Source organism: Podarcis erhardii (genome assembly GCF_964252035.2).
Source record: "Podarcis erhardii genome assembly, chromosome: 10".
Taxonomy (NCBI): Eukaryota; Metazoa; Chordata; class Lepidosauria; order Squamata; family Lacertidae; genus Podarcis; species Podarcis erhardii.
In genome coordinates this window covers 25837362-25857261 of record NC_138500.1, presented here as the reverse complement: position 1 = coordinate 25857261, position 19900 = coordinate 25837362, and the positions used below count along the sequence as shown (strand labels likewise).

General features: G+C 38.9%; 1 protein-coding gene across 1 annotated transcript in view; it reads left to right on the top strand.

Annotated features, from left to right (window-relative positions):
• The window catches only part of NUAK1 (NUAK family kinase 1), a 53194-nt gene that overhangs the window by 17369 nt on the left and 15925 nt on the right, over positions 1-19900 (top strand). The window contains exon 2 of the mRNA XM_081878384.1: positions 8276-8396. Within this exon, the coding sequence (XP_081734510.1) occupies positions 8276-8396 (121 nt within the window). The remainder of the gene's footprint in view (positions 1-8275; positions 8397-19900) is intronic.

Genomic DNA, 19900 nt, shown 5'->3' with positions numbered 1-19900 from the left:
TCTGGAGAAGCCAGAGCAGCGCACGGAAACGCCATTTACCTTCCTGCTGGAGCGGTACCTATTTATTTACTTGCACTGACATGCTTTCTAACTACTAGGTTGGCAGGAGCTGGGACCAAACAACGGGAGCTCACCCCGTCGTGGGGATTCAAATTGCCGACCTTCCGACCAGCAAGCCCTAGGCTCAGTGGTTTACAGAACAGCACCACCCGTGTCCCATGTAACTAGCTTAGGAAGCTGCAAACATATCCCTGCTTACCTGAGAGTAAGAACCACTTTATTCAATAGAGCTTCCTTCTGAGTAGACATGGTTAGCATTGCACTGTAAGTCTAGCTCCAACACTCAAAAATATATCTGCAGTTCTTCAACAACAAAAAAGACACTTTAAAACTTTGAAAACATAATAATTGTACAATTTCCTCTGCAGTTTCATCTGTGCTTTCCCTTCAGTGTTGTAGGCCTCATCAGACAAAAGATACCAAATGTAACAAAAAGAGCAAATATGCAGTATGTAACTTGAAAAAGAAAGGAACAGCAAGTCTTTAAAAAACAGGATCCCATGGTTTAAATCAGCAGGATCTTTTGGTTACAAATTGCCCCACTGATAGCTTGGTGTGAAACACTGTATAGTAACTTTCTTGATTATTACTCTAAACAATGGGATTGGGCCACTTATAAATAACTAATTTGACTTTAGCTGCATGATTCTTGCTGAGGTTGCATTGCCATGGAGATGATCTGGTTTAGATGGTCTGAACAGTAAATATTTTTAAATGATTGAACTATCTTGGCCTTAACTCTTGAAATCTTTATTCTCCCTAGTAAAAGAGAGCTCCTTAAACCTTCTTGGCCTTAAAGTAGGGTTGCCATATTTTAAAGAGTGAACTTTGGACAAACTCCAAAAAGAAAAAAGAAGTTTTTGAGCTTCTTCTTCTTCTTTTTTTTAAAGGACACTGACATACATGGTTTCCCCAGACATTTTTACCAATTTTCATAAATTCTGCCTGGACACTAGTTTTGATGAACAAATCGCGGATATGTCCGGGAAATTCCGGATGTATGGCAGCCCTGTGTGACTTTTGGTTCAACGCAGCTTGGCATTCAGTGCTAGGATGGCCGTACTTCTGCAGTGTGAATTAATGAGAGAATCAAGGATTATAAATAAACATACATATATAAGTAGTAATATCTATATATGGTGAAGGAGCTGCTATGAGACTAATCAGGTTTTTTTAAAGCTCTTTGTATGATGCATTTTTAACATGTTTCACACTGACAGTTGCATACTTTCCTCCGTCAAGGGATTATGTTCTTCCTCTTACATTTCCTCATCCCACTCCCTTCTAGGCTAATTTACTGCAGCACAAACAGGTTGAAATTCCCTTTAGATCCCACCGCTATTTTTTCAACAACAAGACAAATCGGCTTAAAACCCACAACTTCCATAGGGGAAGTTGTGTAGGGTGTTAGGGAAATACAGGGAAGTTTAAACCATTTTCCTTTTCACTGTAGTGTCTTTAAGGTTAAATTCTGTTTACTCCTGGCCCGTAAGATGGAAAGTCTAAAAGGAGAGGAAAGTTTCTTACTGCAATAGCACTAAATGCGCATAAACTTTTGGAATTGCCTTGAGCAAGCCACGAAATATTTATAACTCTGCAAACCATTTGTAGCCATAAACAAAAATGTAGCCGTGTGAAATGTATTCATATTTTCCAACATTTCTTTTATAAACTAAAACAAACAAGCAAAACAAAAACAATATAACTATCTTGGTTAATTTATTGAAATCATTCAGTCCAAAAATTCAAAATGATACGGAGGCATTGCATCAGTATGCCTTCACTTATCAGAATTGTGGAGTGATGGGGGATATAGATGTCATCTAGTCAAATCACTGCTGAGACAGAAAACCCTCTACTACAGCGTCCCAGATAGGTAACCACTGTTATTATTATGTGTATCTGAAGAAGTGTGCATGCACACGAAAGCTCATACCAAGAACTGACTTAGTTGGTCTTTAAGGTGCTACTGGAAGGAATTTGTTTTGTTTTGACTGTGGCAGACCAACACGGCTACCTATCTGTATCTGTCACTGTTATTATTGTTGCTTCAGTTTATATTCCATTTTTCTTCATGGCAATATCCATGGGGTTATCATATGACCTATGGTTGTCATACACACAAATGCTGTATCTGTGTTCAGGAGGCAGGGGGCATGCTTGCAAGCCCTATTCAGTGGCAGACCTTGGTGTCTCAAATTTCAATGGCACCCTGTGTGATGCCAAAATTTTGCATCCCCGCTTCTCGCCTTCCATTCTACACCATTGTTGTGGGGGCCCCAAAGACCCGTGGGCAAGACCCAAAACCCACCTTCTTCCCAACATCTCTGTGTGCGCGCTGTCTCCAGTCTCCCCATGTTGAGTGGGGGCTTGCACTTGCACGAACATGAGTGGAGTGCAGTCGGGGACCCTGCTTTATCAGGCCAGTGTGCCTGATTGTGCACAGTTCTATTCACATTCAAGGAATTGTGAGTACAAGTCCCCTGCAAACCTACCCCACCCAAACTGGGGAAAGTTGGGGACTAAGCAAGAGGTATATTGCATAGGTATATTGGGGATGGGGCTTGCATTCACACCCCTGCCTCTTGTTCACCCAGCATGTTCAAGTAAATGCTTGAAAGCATCTAATATTGTGATGCAGGTTAGGTTGGGACATAAACCCCCTTTCAGACTTTGAGCCACAGTAAAATGAACATGCACAGAGGGGACAATGGCACTGCGGTAGCAGACTCCTCCCTGTCCTGTGTTCATAAGATATTCATAATGAAGCCACCATGTGGTTTAGCATGAGCTGTTTGCTCTCAAAATAAATAGATCCTCCCACCATTAGTGAAATGACAAAAATAGTAAATTCCATGCCCAGATGAGGCTAAATGGAAATTTTGTTATTTGACTAGACAAATGAATTTGAGACTGTAATTAAATGGTTCCTGAGGTTTCTTGGTTATTACTGTCACAGCCCAAACTTCTTAAAAAGCTTCACTGCATGATTTGATTAGAGATCAGTTGTATGTGTGAGTGAGTGGGTTATCCTACCGTATGCAAGAACGGCTCTAAGAATGTGCAGATATATAGCCAGTTATCTCTAAATCACAAATGAAAATGAAAACAAATCAAAGTGAAAAAAACCACCTTATTATTTACCACTTTAAGATTGGTCTTTTTTTTGCTATTCAGTGCATAGGAGGATATTGAACCTTGTAAGCTCTTGCCCTTCACTGAGTCAAAAAGTATTCGCATTGGTGATTCTGTTCTGATTAATGTTTGAGTTTCTAGAGGACAGAATTTCTTATGGCAGTGGTAAATAAGAACGCAAGCAATATTCTGTGCTTCCTGCAGGTGCAGAACAGCACTTTTTCTTGTACAGGCTTGAGTAGATAGTACGGGCGGCCCAAGAAAAGCAATTTCTTGCCACTTCAATCTTTTTTTAAAAGTTGTGATGAATAGTCTAAATTAATTGTTCTCCAAGAAAGAATCTGCTTGATGAACAAACACTTTCACAAGATGTCTTCCTTAAAGACAATAATAGCTACTTAGGTTTACATGATACACGTCCATTATGCATAGCTCCTGGCATCAATCCCATCACTGAGATGTCAACAAATGAAGGTTGCAAAATCTCTGGTATTAAAGTATAAACATACTTTTGAAAGGATTCTTTATTCTGAAAGTATTTGTGTTAAAATTCATTCATAAACAGAATTCTGTTAGTGGTATTTATGGTGCTTACAAGAAAGTTCCTTAATGTTTTGATATTGTAATAAAACACATTTGGATCTTGTAGTGCTCTATGACTGTTAAAAGCACCATAATAATCTGAAGGGCACCCTTACACTTACAAATATTATTTTTATTTGTGTAGCTGAAGCCATTACAGTTATAGGTGAATATGCTTACATGTCTCAATAAAAGTGATTTTAAATAGTTGGATCAAAGCCTCAGCAGTCACAGACACGTTTTATATATTTATTGAAAATGGAAACTAAAGTACTGTATTGCCTTGGTTCTATTGAAGGATGAGTCTTACTCTTAATGAAAATCAGGACCATCGACAACACAACTGCATTAAAAAAGGAAGGGTTTGTAAAAATAACAGTTATGTGAATATCATTTTGATTATGTCTTTTCAGAACGAGGGTTGGTTTTTGTGTGTATGTGTGTTTGGTAGAGTATCCAGTTTATGCAGCTTTCTCCTATAAGCTGGTCCTATTTGGCCTGGATCCAAATGCACTGTTTTGCATTCACTGGATGGTATGATTCCCCCACTGACCCTAGATGGTGAAGAATTTGCTCCTTATGTGTTTGACAACAAGGTCCATTTGAAATTCTTTTCGAGAGCCAAATGCAGGGCTGTTTAATACTAAGCATATTTTTATCAATGTCTATATTTATTTTTCCCAGGAATGCATGTGCTGGTCCAAAAGCCACCCACATCCTTCTTTCATGCAGAGCATATATGCACTTGCAGCCTCTCCCGAGGAACAAAATGAGAGAAAGAAAAGCCAAGCTTTGTTTGCCAGCTGAAACTGCCTTCCAACCCTTTGGAATTTCTTAAGCATTTGTTCCTCCTCCTTACCATGATTAAAATTGCATCCAGCCTTGCTAAAAAGAAGGCTGCTCAGCAGATCCTTTAAGCCAAAGCTTTGCTTTAAGAAAGAAAGAAATAGCTTAACTTTTAGACCTTTCCATATGAAAACTCCTCCCCCAACTTTCCTCTTAGCATTTCTAGTACTAATGCAATACTAGGTGTTTTCTATTAGTTCCTCATGAAGCAAGGGCGGGGGGAATCTTGCTAAAGATGGATAACTGTATTTATGCTGGGAATAAATAAAAGTACTCAATCTTTGCCACTTTCTTTTCAAAAATGTGATGATCAACTTTAGTGTTAAAGAGGGGGGAGATACAGCCTTAAAAACTCTTTTAAAAAGTAAGGCTTGCCCTATGGTGGGGATTGCAGCAAGCTTTGTTAATATCTGCCACTTTTAAAACAACATGGAAGGAGTACATTAGTGAATTTCTGAGCTTCATTGATGTAGTAGGCCAGTACAGTGGTACCTCAGGTTGCAGACTCCACTAACCCAGAAATAGTACCTCGGGTTAAGAACTTTGCTTCAGGATGAGAACAGAAATCGGGCTCCGGCGGCATGGCGGCAGCAGGAGGCCCCATTGGCTAAAGTGGTGCTTCAGGTTAAGAACAGTTTCAGGTTAAGAACAGACCTCCAGAACGAATTAAGTACTTAACCCGAGGTACCACTGTACTAACATCTAAAGGTTTTTTTCTTTAAAAAAAAAAATTAAATAAAACTGAAAAATCATAAAACATATTATTTCACATACATCTTATGCAATAGGTGCCCGTGACTCTTTTGCAACCAAGTTCTACATCTGGCATTGCTTTTTAAATAGATGCAATAAATCAATATATCCCAACAACAAATCCTGCTGTTCGAGTTATGCAACAGAGGCTTTTATGTGCACTGCTTAGGAGTGCCAATGATTAAACCGTATAGAAATGTAGTAAACAAAACAAATATTTGTAATAGGATGATTTCCATGACCAAATAGAAGGCTGGACTTGTAAGATATAGTGAGGCTTCTCCAAAGTCTTTTCATTCAGTCTTAAAAAGATAACATCTTTGTATTTTAACGTTTTACAATTTAAAGCAAATCAGACACGCAAGGACTTCATATAGGGATGGATGCCTGCTAGCATTCATACTCTATGTGGATGGGTCATGTTCCATCATGTTGCCTGATTTGATCTCTGTAGCTTGTCTTTCACTGGGAACACACAGTCCCATGTGGCTTTTAGACTGTGAATTTGTGATTCAAGTTTGGCTATTGTTTCCTCTGTTCCCACAGTTCCTTTTAGAAAGACATCTACTCCCATGATTTAGGAAGGATGCAGGAAGGATATGGCTACTGAATGATTGCATAAGTGATGCAGAGAACATGAAATGTAGGGTTCAAAGAGCAATGATGGCATCTAGAAATTTTTTCAGTTCCTTCTGGAATCATAAGTGCAAAGAATTATTTTAGCTTGGGGGAGAGTTGCTTGTTAAGGGCAGAAGATTATGATGGAAATTGATCTTGAGTTGGTAGGTCATATTGCTGTTGTATTTTTACTTACGCTGCATAATCACTGTACAAGATGTTATGCAAATAAAGGTCCTGTCACAAGGAGCTTTCAGTCTGAATTTTCGCAGTGAGGGAGGGAGTGATGATGGAGACAGGGTAAGAACCAGAGATACACATGCATTTGCAAGGCACCCAGGCTTCATTGTACAGTAATTAGGAATATAGGATTTTTCCTATCCTTTGTTGTTCCTGTAGTTCCCTCCTCCCTCTGGGGCACGCCTCCTTGATTCTGGTTTAATTTGAAAAATGTCCAAGCTTAATTTTGGAATTGGAGCATGCAGAGTCTACCCCAGCTTCTAGTTCTCTTGCATTTTTCTCCATTTTGTGTTACAGATGTGCTTGTACACTTGGATAAAGCATTGTGGAGGGATGGGATGGGACATTTTTGATGTGATTGTATGCAAGACTACATTAATAGTCTTTTCATGCAGTATTTTACTGATGCAGCCATGTGGCTGGAGGAGAACATGTCAGCTGTCTGGTCCAACACCCTGCTCATTGCAAGAACATGTGTTAATAAATATCACAAAATAATATTAATACAGCTGTATGTACAATCACATTAATGTTTGTGGTATTTAATCAATGTACACAACAGCACTTGTTCTCTTGTACTTGTTACATACTTTTAAAAAGCAATTTGAATGTTATGTGCACCAAGATTTTTCTTCTGATAAACAAAACTATGAATAATTCCTGATATACCAGTTCTACTTCAGTAATACGACTGGAATGAATCGAATTCAGAAATCCAAAGAGAAATTAAGGTGAAGAGCATTTTGGAGAATGTGGGAACTGGAGATTTTAAATATGTTAACCAGCACTTTGAATTGTGTCCAAGAGAAACCAAGAGCCAAGGGTTATAAAGTACTGGTTTGCTCTAAATACGGGTTGTTGTCGGCACCCTGATCGCAATATCTTGCACCAGTTGTAGTTTCTAAAGATAGCCGACAATAGATATACATGCCCATCTTCCTTAATAGATCTTGTTGGTTTTCCAGACCAACACTTACCACTCAGCTGTTTTGTGCAAACTAATTGCCAGTTTTGAAAAGGGCAATAGCTTTGAATAACCTAGGAGCAAAACAGGTGATAAAACAATTTACGGTAATCAAATGCTGTAACTGTTCTATAAAATATTGTTTCTGAAAACAACAACAACAACAACAATTTATTATTTATTATTTGTACCCCACCCATCTGGCTGGGTTTCCCCAGCCACTCTGGGCCGCTTCCAACAAAGACTAAAAATACACTAAAATGTCACACATTAAAAGCTTCCCTGAACAGGGCTGCCTTCAGATGTCTTCTGAATGTCAGGTAGTTGTTTATCTCTTTGACATCTGCTGGAAGGGCGTTCCACAGGGTGGGTGCCACTACCGAGAAGGCCCTTTGCCTGGTTCCCTGTAGCTTTGCTTCTCGCAATGAGGGAACCGCCAGAAGGCCCTCGGCGCTGGACCTCAATGTCCGGGCAGAACAATGGGGGTGGAGACACTCCTTCATGTATACTGGGCCGAGGCCGTTTAGGGCTTTAAAGGTCAACACCAACACTTTGAATTGTGCTCGGAAACATACTGGGAGCCAACTTAGGGCATTTTCACAAATGACATTGCAATTCCCCACTCTTGTAGACAGAATAAAGCTCCACATTGGTTAAAATGCACAATTAATTTTAAAGTGTCTCATTTTCACTTTTTATTCTGCATTTATCATCATTTAGAGTTAATACTCTGCAAATCATAATGTGCTCTTAGTACTTCTAACACACTTAGGTTGATATGTTTACATCAAGAGTTAGCTTGGTCTAAATTTGTCTGCATTATCTTCTAACACTAACTCAGTTTGGACCATGAGTACACTTACTCTGCATGTGTTTTGAAAATGCAGTCTCTAGAAACGTGGGTTGTATTTGTCATGATACGAAAGGAAAGGGTTGTGGGCATGTATTGTAAACTTTATTTTGCTCATTCCATATTTTGCCAGCATCTGACATCTGTATTCATTTTCTGGGGTCTCCTAATGGATTACTTTCATCTGCTTTGTTCCAAGAGTAATACTCAATTTCCTGAATTTATAGGTTGCAATAAAATCCATCCGTAAGGACAAAATTAAGGATGAACAAGATATGGTTCACATCAGACGGGAGATTGAGATCATGTCATCTCTCAGCCATCCTCATATCATCACTATATATGAAGGTTAGTGACTGGTATTCTTTTCATCATCTGTACCATTTACTCATTCAGTTCTAAATTTCTTATATCCTTTTACATCAGGGGTTCTCTAAAACCTTTTTTCCTACCTACTTGTAAGAAAATGTGCTTATTTGTTTAATATCATAAAAGTTCATTGTACACGAATAATAATGTAAAAAATCTTTTCCATCCCACTGCGTTGATATGGTTGATATATACCAGTTGTTATGGTGTTTGGGAACCTGTAGGAAGAAAATCAAGTGCTCATTTTGCTTCTCTACCTGAGGAGGTGGGGGGCTAGGTTAATAGGATCTTTTTGCCAGCTCCACCACCAGGATGTTCCATTCAAAAGCATTCCATTCCATTACTGTTGCATTTCCATTTTGTCAGGTTACTCAGGAAAAAGTGTAATAGGTAGTTGTCATGGAAGCATCTTGTCACTATATAGCTGGCAGAGGAACTGTGATGCAAAACCTGGCACTGATTATGTATTCACTGTCCCATAAGTAAATGAGGTGATCTCACTCTGGATTATTGTTACGCATTTTGAGTTTTTATTTTGTGTTTATGTTGTAAACTGCCTTGTGAACTTCAGATGAAGGGTGGCGTATAAATTTCATAAATGATGATGAATATATGATGGTGATGATGATGATGATATTGTAACCAAAATTTTCCTAATGGTTCCTGAGATCACAGAACAAGTTTTCATCTAAGTCTGGGTACAGCTGAGTATCCTTTTGAATCAAGATAGCAGACTGAACTTTTCAGAACTGCATGGATTTTTTGATGTCTTAGACTTGAGCAAGTCTGCAGTTGCTAGTATTTAATAAACAAAAACTGTCATTCATTGCTGACCAGAAATACCATTAAGTGTGAAATAATCTGCTAGCTTTAGATGCAGATTGAGAAGAAAGGCCACCATGAAGTTTCTCTTTAATCAAATGTGGTGCACTGAGGAGGGAATTGGCATGTCTTTGGGCCTCTGTGGAGGTATACTTTTGTTACTCAGCCACACTGATGAATAATGGGAAAGGGGCATATTTTAACCAGCAATTAAAGCTTTACCTATTAAGTAAATCAGTTAAAACTCATACAGCCTTAATGGAAACCCTATTCTGACAGCTGATGCCAATGATTTAAACAAGGAATTGCTTGGAATCATGTTGCAGTATCACATATTGAGTTGGTCAAATACATGTTCTGTTAGTTGAAAGGAGATGAATATCTGACTTTTTTATTAAATAAAATCTTAATAGAATTTCTAAACAGGGAAAGGGAGGACTTCTGCACCAGCACAAGGGTTGCAAATGGAGCACATTTTTTTTAATGTAGACTGGAACTACCCAAACACACACAGACACACACACACACACACACACACACACAGCACTGCAACTGTGTGTCTCTCCCGTGCAGTTAAACTACTGAACAGTCTGAACCTATGCAGAGTTGGGGATGGCCAGTCTTACTGATTTCATTTTTTTTTATATAAATATTTATTAAAGTTTTTAAATATAAATGCACAAATAATAAACAATCTTACTTCTATCACAGACATAATTTCATCACTTCTTTGGACTCCCTCGCGTCTCCCGCTCCCATTTACATCGTTAAAAGTTTTTTCCAAACAAATTATCAACTTGTTTACAATCTCATGTCCACTCATTCAAATATAATCTAGCACTTCTTCCAAAAAATTTTATATTTTCTTTAGTCTCACTTATCATCAAATTTCAAATCTAATTTAGTGGTGGCCAATTTTTTATAATCTAGCATCCTTCTTAACATTCAACCAAATTACAATGTTTTTGTAGATACTTCTTGAATTTCTCCCAGTCTTCCTCCATCTTCTCCTTTCCCAGATCACGGATTCTGCCAGTCATCTCGGCCAGTTGCATATAGTCCATCAGTTGCATCTGCCACTCTTCCAGTGTGGGTAGATCTTGAGTTTTCCAGTTTTTTGCGATGAGTATCCTTGCTGCCGTTGTTGCATACATAAAGAATGTTCGGTCCTTCTTTAACACCTTCTGGCCGACAATACCCAGAAGGAAGGCCTCTGGTTTCTTAGTGAAGGTATACTTAAATACCTTTTTCAGCTCATTATATATCATTTCCCAGAAGACCTTCACCTTAGGGCATGTCCACCAGAGGTGAAAGAATGTTCCTTCATTTTCTTTACATTTCCAACATTTATTATCAGACGAATGGTATATTTTGGCAAGTTTAACTGGGGTCATGTACCATCTATATATCATTTTCATTACATTTTCCTTCAGAGCATTACATGCGGTGAAGTTCAGCCCAATGGTCCACAACCTTTCCCAGTCCTCAAACATAATGTTATGCCCAATGTCCTGTGCCCACTTTATCATAGCCGATTTAACCATTTCGTCTTGTGTGTTCCACTTTAACAGCAAGTTATACATTCTAGATAGTACCTTGGTCTTTGGTTCTAACAATTCTGTTTCTAGCTTCGATTTCTCCACCTGGAACCCTAACTTTTTGTCATTTTTAAAAACTTCTTTAATCTGAGCATAATGTAACCAGTCTCGCACCTTATCCTTCATTTTCTCCAAACTCTGCAATTTCCAATTGTCTCCATCTTTTTCTAATATTTCCCAATATTTTGGCCATTTGGCCTCCATATTGGGTCTTTTTCGGGCCTTAGCCTCCAGAGGTGAAAGCCACCTTGGAGTTTTATTTTCCAATAAGTCTTTATATTTTGTCCAGACATTAAACACTGCTTTCCTGACAATATGGTTCTTAAAGGCCTTATTGATCTTAACTTTGTCATACCATAAGTATGCATGCCAACCAAAAGCATTGTTAAAACCTTCCAGGTCCAGTACGTCAGTGTCTTCGAGAAGTAGCCAGTCTTTTAGCCAGCAGAAAGCTGCGGCTTCATAGTACAACTTTAAGTCTGGCAGGGCAAAGCCCCCTCTTTCTTTCGCATCTGTTAATATCTTAAACTTAATTCTGGGCTTTTTGCCCTGCCAGACAAATTTAGATATATCTTTCTGCCACTTCCGGAAGCACTCCGTTTTGTCCACAATCTGTAGTGTTTGAAACAAAAATAACATTTTTGGCAATACATTCATCTTAATAGCAGCAATTCGGCCTAACAAAGAAAGCTTCAATTTTGTCCAACTGTCCAAGTCTCTCTTAATTTCAGACCAACATTTTTCATAGTTATCCTTGAATAGACTCAGATTTTTTGCTGTTATGTTTACCCCTAGGTACTTTACTTTTTTAACCATAGTTAGTTCTGTTTCTCTCTGAAACCGTTCTGACTCTGTATCTGTCAAATTTTTCCCCAGCACCTTGGTTTTCTGTTTGTTTAATTTAAATCCCGCCACCCGACCAAAATCCTGAATCAGTTGTAATACTCTTTTCGTACTAGATTCTGGCTCCTGCAGGGTCAAAACTAGGTCAGTCTTACTGATTTCAGTGGTGTGCATAACAACATAGGAAATGGCTGTACATTTAAAGATAAGCAAAAATAAAACAACACATGTCGAAGAAACCCTTTCCTCACCACCTTAATTATTAGCCCAGGAGCAGAAAATATGGTTGTACAACTGTACAGAAGTACAGCTTTCTTCTTACACAGTGAGTGAGTTTTGTCATACATTTCATTATTTTCAAAATATAGCAGCCTCAACTCCTCTTGAATTCTTAAGCAGCATTATTTCCTTTAAACGTTTGAAGCAATACTATAATCTTTTTGCATTGATTCATCAGCCAGTAGTTTATTCTAGAGAGAGCTTTTATGTAACCCTTGCATCAGGAATGGAGAAACTGACCCTCCAGCTGTTTGACTCCCATTCCCATCAGTCCTAAACTGTATGAACAATGGCCAGGGATGATGGGAGACAGGACCCATTAACATCTGGAAGGCCAAAGGTTCCCCATCCTTGTTTAAGAAGGCATTGGGTGGAGATGAAGAATCTATGGCCCTTCAGGTACTACTGGACTTCAGCTCCCAGCATGGGATAGGTTGAAGGTTGGTTCTGCATCTGGAAACATTGAAGACTACTGGTTAATGGATGTATCGAGACTTCCTGGTGTGAGCACTATTTTTTGCTGTAAGGTTTTTATATCAAGATTCCAAACACTTGCTTTCCTTAAACAGGATCCATGTTTGGGTATACCCTTTTGACCTTGTTTGGCTAAAGGTGATTAACCTCTGCATTTGTCAACTCAGTGTCAATACAAACCACCCGTTTTCAATGGTGGCCAAAATCCACATGTATGTAAACAGGCTTTCTTGTTTCAGAATTCCTTTTGTAACTTGATCAAAATGAATTTATCTCCTGGATTATCTGCAAGAGGGAGATCCGCAGTTTGGAATCAGGAGAAATTCCATCCTCTCCACAGGACTCTAATTGGCAGCCTTTTGACTGCAGCTGGAAGGGAAGTGCTTTCAAGTAATTTTTTAAGGACTGAGTAGATTAAGCTGACTTTTCCAGAAGTGTTCTGATTTTCAGAACATAAATTTTAACTTAAAAAGCAAAGCTCTTTTTACCTTTTATCCCCTGAAATCCCTATGTTCAAGAGTTAAATTTTTTTGAGCGGAAACATTATTCTGTGGACATGCTAACCTCAGAAAAATGTCCCATCTGGCAGCACTTTATATAAGTTTAAAACCTGAAAACAAATGTAGCCTGAAGTTCCTTGTTCCTGCACAGCCATACTAGCAGTTAGAATCCTTTCATCCCTGGAAATGTCCTTCTTAGTTCCATTGTATGATGGCTGTGTGAAAAATAAATGTTTAAAGAAGCTAATATGTGCTAAATAGTGCAGCAGAAATGAATTCAAATCTGAAGTCCTGGCCTTGTAGTGGATTGATAAATATTCCTGCTATTGTGAGCCTGCTCCTACGTTCACATGATGAATAAACCACACTTTGCTGGATTTGGTACCACTGTAATCCGCCATACGAGATACAGTATTCTATTGGCACAGGAAGATGTGAAACCAAATTGCCAGAAATGCATACCCCCATAATTTTGTATCTGAATCTTTATGCTTTGAGCAAAAGAGTAAATGCAAGAGTGTAAGCCAGATTTGGCAAAGACCAAATCTGGAAGTAATTTGTAAGTCTCAAAGCATGGTCTGAAACCATTTGGTGCAGCAACCTTGCTAAGGTTAAGGTACTCTGGCTCAGATCAATGCCTGGAAAAGAATAAGCAATGTCTACCTAGGAACTCTATGTACATTGTCTTGGGATCCACACTGGAAGAAAGCTGGCATACTAATTAACACATTGAAATTGTTGGGATTTAATTTATTTCATTTCTAAAGCTTATTGACAACTTTTTGCTAAGATGTTCCCAAAGCAGTTTATAATATGATAATACCAACAACACCAACCATTAAAACAAAATACAACTAAAAGCCATAAAATAACAATATCGCAATGCAAGCAAATTACAACCACCAGAGCAAGCCAACCAGAATCTCCAAAGTGCTGAATGAAAAGAAACGTGTTGATTAGACAATGGAAGACCCTCAATAGTGTTGCCACTCATTCTCAGGGAGCACATTCTAGAGTCAGGGCATGATAATAAAAATGCCCTGTCTTTGGTCCCAATACAGCATGCAACATGCAACAAATGGGACTGCAAGAAGCGTGCGCGCGCATACACACACACACACACACACACACACACACACACACACACCCTTTCCCACCAGAGCAGGTTGATATGGAGAGAGGCACTCCATCAAATACCTAGGTCCTAAGTTCTTCAGGGCTTGGTATGTTAATACTAACAACTTAAATTGGGCATGGTAACATAGGCAGCCAGTGCAGATAATGTAAAACCAGTGTAAGATGGCTCTGCACTGGAGGACTCCTTCATACCCCGGGGTGGTATTCTGGACTAGCTGCAGTTTCTTTACCATCTTCAAGGGAAGCCCTCCATAGAGTGCAGGGACTGATATCACTGATCTCCAAACTCTATGATTACCATACCCAGTGGCTTAGATGTCAAATAACAATGGGGGCAACATGGCGGGACCCTGCAGCATCACTGCCAGGGAACTGAGCAGAAGTCACACGGTGCCGCTCTGTGGAAACAGATCATTTAACAGACTGAAGACTACTTTGCATAAATGGAATGTACGTATAAAATACCAGGCTCGTTAATTTATATGGGGATGGCATGTTGAACGTAATTCTTTCTATTGCCATTCTATATTTTTAAAATGAAAAAACCATATACCGTTCCACTCTGAATGCTCATGGTCTGATACAGAAGTGTCCTTTCTCTAACTGACTAAAATGTGCATATAAAAACAGCAAAGATGTGGAAACTTTTGACGTCGTCCTCAGTGTATTCAATGCACAATGCCAATTGTTTGATTTTGTTACTTTATCATTAGCAACACCATCTAACTACAGTTATCTAACCCACTTCCTTTTTATTTCAGCCTTTGGCTTTAACTATATTATTTCCATTGTTTACATTTGATAACACCCAAGATTATAATATAGATTTTCCTAGAGGGTAGTAATTGGGAATTGAAGTAATATAAACTAAACTAACCTCCAGAGTCTCATGCTCCATAGTCCTTGACTTCCTTGCATTCAATATACTTTAACACCTAAATAATACTTGCTTGTTGTAAGGAGGCCAGGCTATGAAAGTGGGGGGGGGGGGGGGAGCTAGCACAACACACAGCTAACACAAAAGAATTTGTGTTCTTTTCTAAATATACTTTTTATGTTATACACTGTGACCCAGCATGGGCCTCCTAGAGCTAGGCTCCATTCACATATTTCTCTTGCTTCAGGAATCTCTGAAATAAGCAGTATAACAGAATGCAGAAGGTATCTTTTCTATTACCCAGACAGGATCTGGGTAATGATGGGATCCATCATTAATTATTAATTCAAAATATTTGCAGCACTAGGCCAAATAAATCACTGGAACATTCCCAACTGCCTTTTTGGGGGGGCGGTGGGAGGCAGGAAAATCCATACAACCCAGTACAGTATTCTGCATTTAGTTGAGGCAGTCTCTGATTCTCACAGTAAGGAGAATATCCTTTCTGGCCACAATTAAAGATTAGAATAGCCACACTGTAGCTCAGGTATCCTCTGATTTAGTGGGGTGGACTTCACATGCAATGCAATTTTAATAGCTTCCAGCTTAAATCTAGTAAACTGGATTATATGATTGGGTAAACTGGTAAAGATCATGCTAGTACAAAAAAGTGTGTTTGTGTGTTGTGCTTGATTTGGTTGGCTAAATATCACCATTCTCATTTCCCCCCTAAAATTATGCTTAAACTTAATATGTTTTATTGGATTTGGATAGTATGTGTTAACAGGGAAAATATTTGTCTGTGTGTCTTTAACTTAAGACTCCTGCAATTTAATCACTTACTTAACAAAGTTTTTTTTGGTTGTTGTTTTTATGTCAGTGTAATTTAAAGCAAAGGGACGTGGGTGGCAATGTGGTCTAAACCACAGAGCCTAGGGCTTGCCAATCAGGACGGCGGTTCAAATCCCTGCGACAGGGTGAGCTCTTGTTGTTCAGTCCCAGCTTCTGCCAACCTAGCAGTTCTAAAGCATGTCAAAGTGCAAGTAGATAAAAAGGTACCGTTCCAGCGGGAAGGTAAACGGCGATTCCGTGCGCTGCTCTGGTTCGCCGGAAGCGGCTTAGTGATGCTGGCCACATGACCTGGAAGCTGTACGCCGGCTCCCTCGGCCAGTAAGGCGAGATGAGCGCCGCAACCCCAGAGTCATTTATGACTGGACTTAACGGTCAGGGATCCCTTTACCTTTACCTTTAATTTAAAGCAAAGGCCTAGAAATGCTTTCCACTTAGATCTGAGTAGATGGCATACAACTGATTTTAGATCTTATGAATGGTTTTCCATTATTCAGATGTATTTTTTTTAAAAAAATATACTTTAAACTGAATAGTTTTCAGATGATTTTATTGAATGAGAAGGTTATTCTATTATCTGTCCCTGAAATTAAAGACCAACTCACTTGCTGCTCTGATTTGGCTGACCTTTAATAAAAGAGCACTTTGTATCATTGCAAAGGTACTTCTGTCTGCTGCTGTAAGGAGGGTAATAAAAATACCACTTTATGGAAAGACACCAGATGGAAGGAATGTCAACATACTGGAACTAATTTAGGAGATTGCTCTGATATAGAGCAAAGGCATGAGGAGAATTCAGATGGTTCCAATGTGAAGAGATTGGCTGCCTCTCTTAAAACAACAAACTAAAATTCTTATCCTGGGGTTACATGTAAACGGAAAGCATTCAGTCCTCAAGGTGGATGTCGGTTTAGAAAAATACCGTACAACTACAGCTTTTATTCTCAATTTCGGATTCCAGAAACAGAAATAAAGGGGGACATGGGAATAGTTTTACTCCCATTTTAAACATATACAAACAAACAGTTGTAAAAAACCTAGCCAGTGTGTAAAAGATGTAGCCAAAATAATGTATAGCTTTTTTATTTGTTTTTCTTAGCCCGTGCTTGTCCCATCAGTATACACATACTGTTTCTACCTTTTCACTTATAAACTCTATTTTCAGCTTGCCTCACCAGAGTTTCTACTTTTTCATGAGCAAGTATGTTTTTAAGAGGAAAATTATGCCTCACTGGATGCAGTAAAATTCCAAAGTTCTGAACAAGAAGAGAAGTCTGTGTACTAGCAAGGTTTCCTTCGAAGTTTGGAGCTCTGAATAGAAGTTGAACTCATCATTTCAAGCCTTCTAAATATAGCTGACAAAATGCATTCAGGAGTTATGATAGTACAAGGAGATGTGATGGAGAATAATGGATTGAGAGGTTACAAAATGTACTTTGGTTCAGACACATCTTTGGTAATGAGCATGGAAATTCTAACCCAGTTTTACATTCTTTATCCTATAATAAAATCCCAAGTCAAAACCACCTGGCCACAAACAAGATTTTTTTAAAAATAAAAAAATACCAATATCAGAATAAACAAACACATTTGTTCTTAGAATTAAGGGGAGGAAGTTAATATATTGATTGTTTGAACATAAAACACTTTCTTCTAGTTGTATAAAGGCATAACTTTCTACTGGAAAGCATCATGGCATTGAAAGGTACATATACACACTCCGCAGGGAAACTGCATACAGAGCTGAGAGTTCCTGCTTTAAGCCCCAGTGGAAAAAACATATTTCTAGGGAGAAGACGTTCCAGACATGACATAATAGCACACCTTCCTATGCAGTCTTGTCCAATAGTGAACCCCCTGGAGGAGGAGTAGCCTCTAGGGGTCTCATAGAGATTTTAGTCAGAACTTGCAGGATCCTATGGGGAAAAGTGTGATTAGACTCTTTCAGGTGAGCAGGTTCATAGTACCATTCTGAATAACATGCTGTGCATCATAGTTGCTGACTCCCAGTTGTGGAATGGTTCAAGGTAGTTTTTCTTTGTCTGGCGTTTCCATTTTAGCAAATGAAAAAGCGGGAGAAAGCCAAGCAGCCGTTCCTCATTAAATTTGTTTCTGTGAGCAAGGTGGTGGCAGCAACTGTACAGAACTACTTTAGAATCTGTCCCAGCTTTCGAATTACCTGCATTAGAATGGCAGGTCATAAATCAAATGTAGTAAAAATACAGAGGGAAAGAAGCATTCCAAATAGTTATACTGAAGCAATTAGTCTATCATCAGCTTAAATATTAGGTCTTAAAAGGGCATAGCATTTATTTATCTCATGATTATTTGGAATAAATAATACTGTGTCTAAACAAATGCATGTAAGTGTTAGGGGAATACCAGAACATCTCTCATTGTAGTGTTATAAATTACAGTATGGCATTATATGACCATTGCAGTGATATCTCAAATTTTATGGAACAAATGTTTAGCATGATGAAAGCCCTTCTCCAGGTACTTATAGATCTGTTGAGAAGAGACCATAGCTGTGTGACACAACTCTTGCTTTACATGTTGAAATAAATAAGTTAAATCAGGGGTAGCACTAATTAAAGTATTTCAAGTAGCAGGGCCAGCTCCGCCAGAAATCTTGGAATGCTGTTGTCAGTCAGCATAGATAGTATTTGCATATATGTGCAGTGCCTAGTATATTCTTATATAGTATTGGAGTATTTGCATCTTGGAGTAATTAATTCACTCCAGTAAAATAAAAAGAATGTAAACTTCAGTGGCAACAAAGATTTCAGCGTGTGGCCCCAATACATTTAGTCTGTTCTGTTAATGCCAGTTGCACTACTGTACAGTATAGTGACTAAAGGTAAAGGTAAAGGGACCCCTGACCATTAGGTCCAGTCGTGGCTGGCTGGGGTTGTGGCGCTCATCTCGCTTTATTGGCCAAGGGCGTACAGCTTCCAGGTCATGTGGCCAGCATGACTAAGCCGCTTCTGGCAAACCAGAGCAGCGCATGGAAACGCCGTTTACCTTCCCGCCAGAGCGGTACCTATTTATCTACTTGCACTTTGACGTGCTTTCAAACTGCTAGGTTGGCAGGAGCTGGGACCGAGCAACGGAAGCTCACCCCGTTGCGGGGATTCGAACCGCTAACCTTCTGATTGGCAAGTCCTAGGCTCTGTGGTTTAACCCACAGCGCCACCCGCGTCCCTTGTGGCTAATGTGGTGTTCTAAATCTAGAAGGTGATATACTTTTTCCGTGCTTTTGAAATTTTGTTAAAAACTGTTCCTTAGTCATTTTTGTCAGTAAGGACTGGAGTAGGGTGATAAAATTACTTTAGCCTATCAATTTTGATGCTGCAGTCTAATCCGTCCACAGTCACCTCATATAGCTTCCAAAGTTCATTGTTAATGAGGATGTAATCACTGGAATGAATCAGTGCTTCACAAGCTGTTAGACAATCCTCTAGTCAGCAGCCAGTGTTGATCTGTCTGCTTCCTAACACACACACACACACACACACACACACACACACAGAGAGAGAGAGAGAGAGAGAGAGAGAGAATTTTACTGAACATTGTAATGGGGCAGAAAAAAACTACAATCCTTTGTCTTCTACAAGTGTGAAGAGACATATGCCCAAAGCCCATGAAGCTACAGGCTCATTGTTGAGAACTTTTTGTTTCACATTCTTTAAATGTTCATTGGCTGAGCCTTCCTGCAGTTGTCATAAAGCTGTGCACTGGTTGCATCACTAATTCTATCACTTTAGGATTATTATTCTAGCATGGAAGAACTTGGTTCAAGGAGATGTTTCTGTATATTGTATGAATCAATAAGAAATCTTTGAAGAAGTAAACAGTCTTTTCTTTATGCCATGGAACAATGTTTCCCATGTACCCAATGAATTGAGAACAGAGAAGAAAAAGTATTCTATGGCAGCTATAGCAATTCAGAATGGATCAGAGCAAGACTGTCTGAGATTGCTTATTTATATGGGGAATTTATACCCCCCCCCCTTTCAGGCAAAAGTCTGTTGGAGTGGCTAACATAAATTTAAGCTAGTAAACCAACAAAGAAACGTCATAATCAGTCACATATAAATAAAA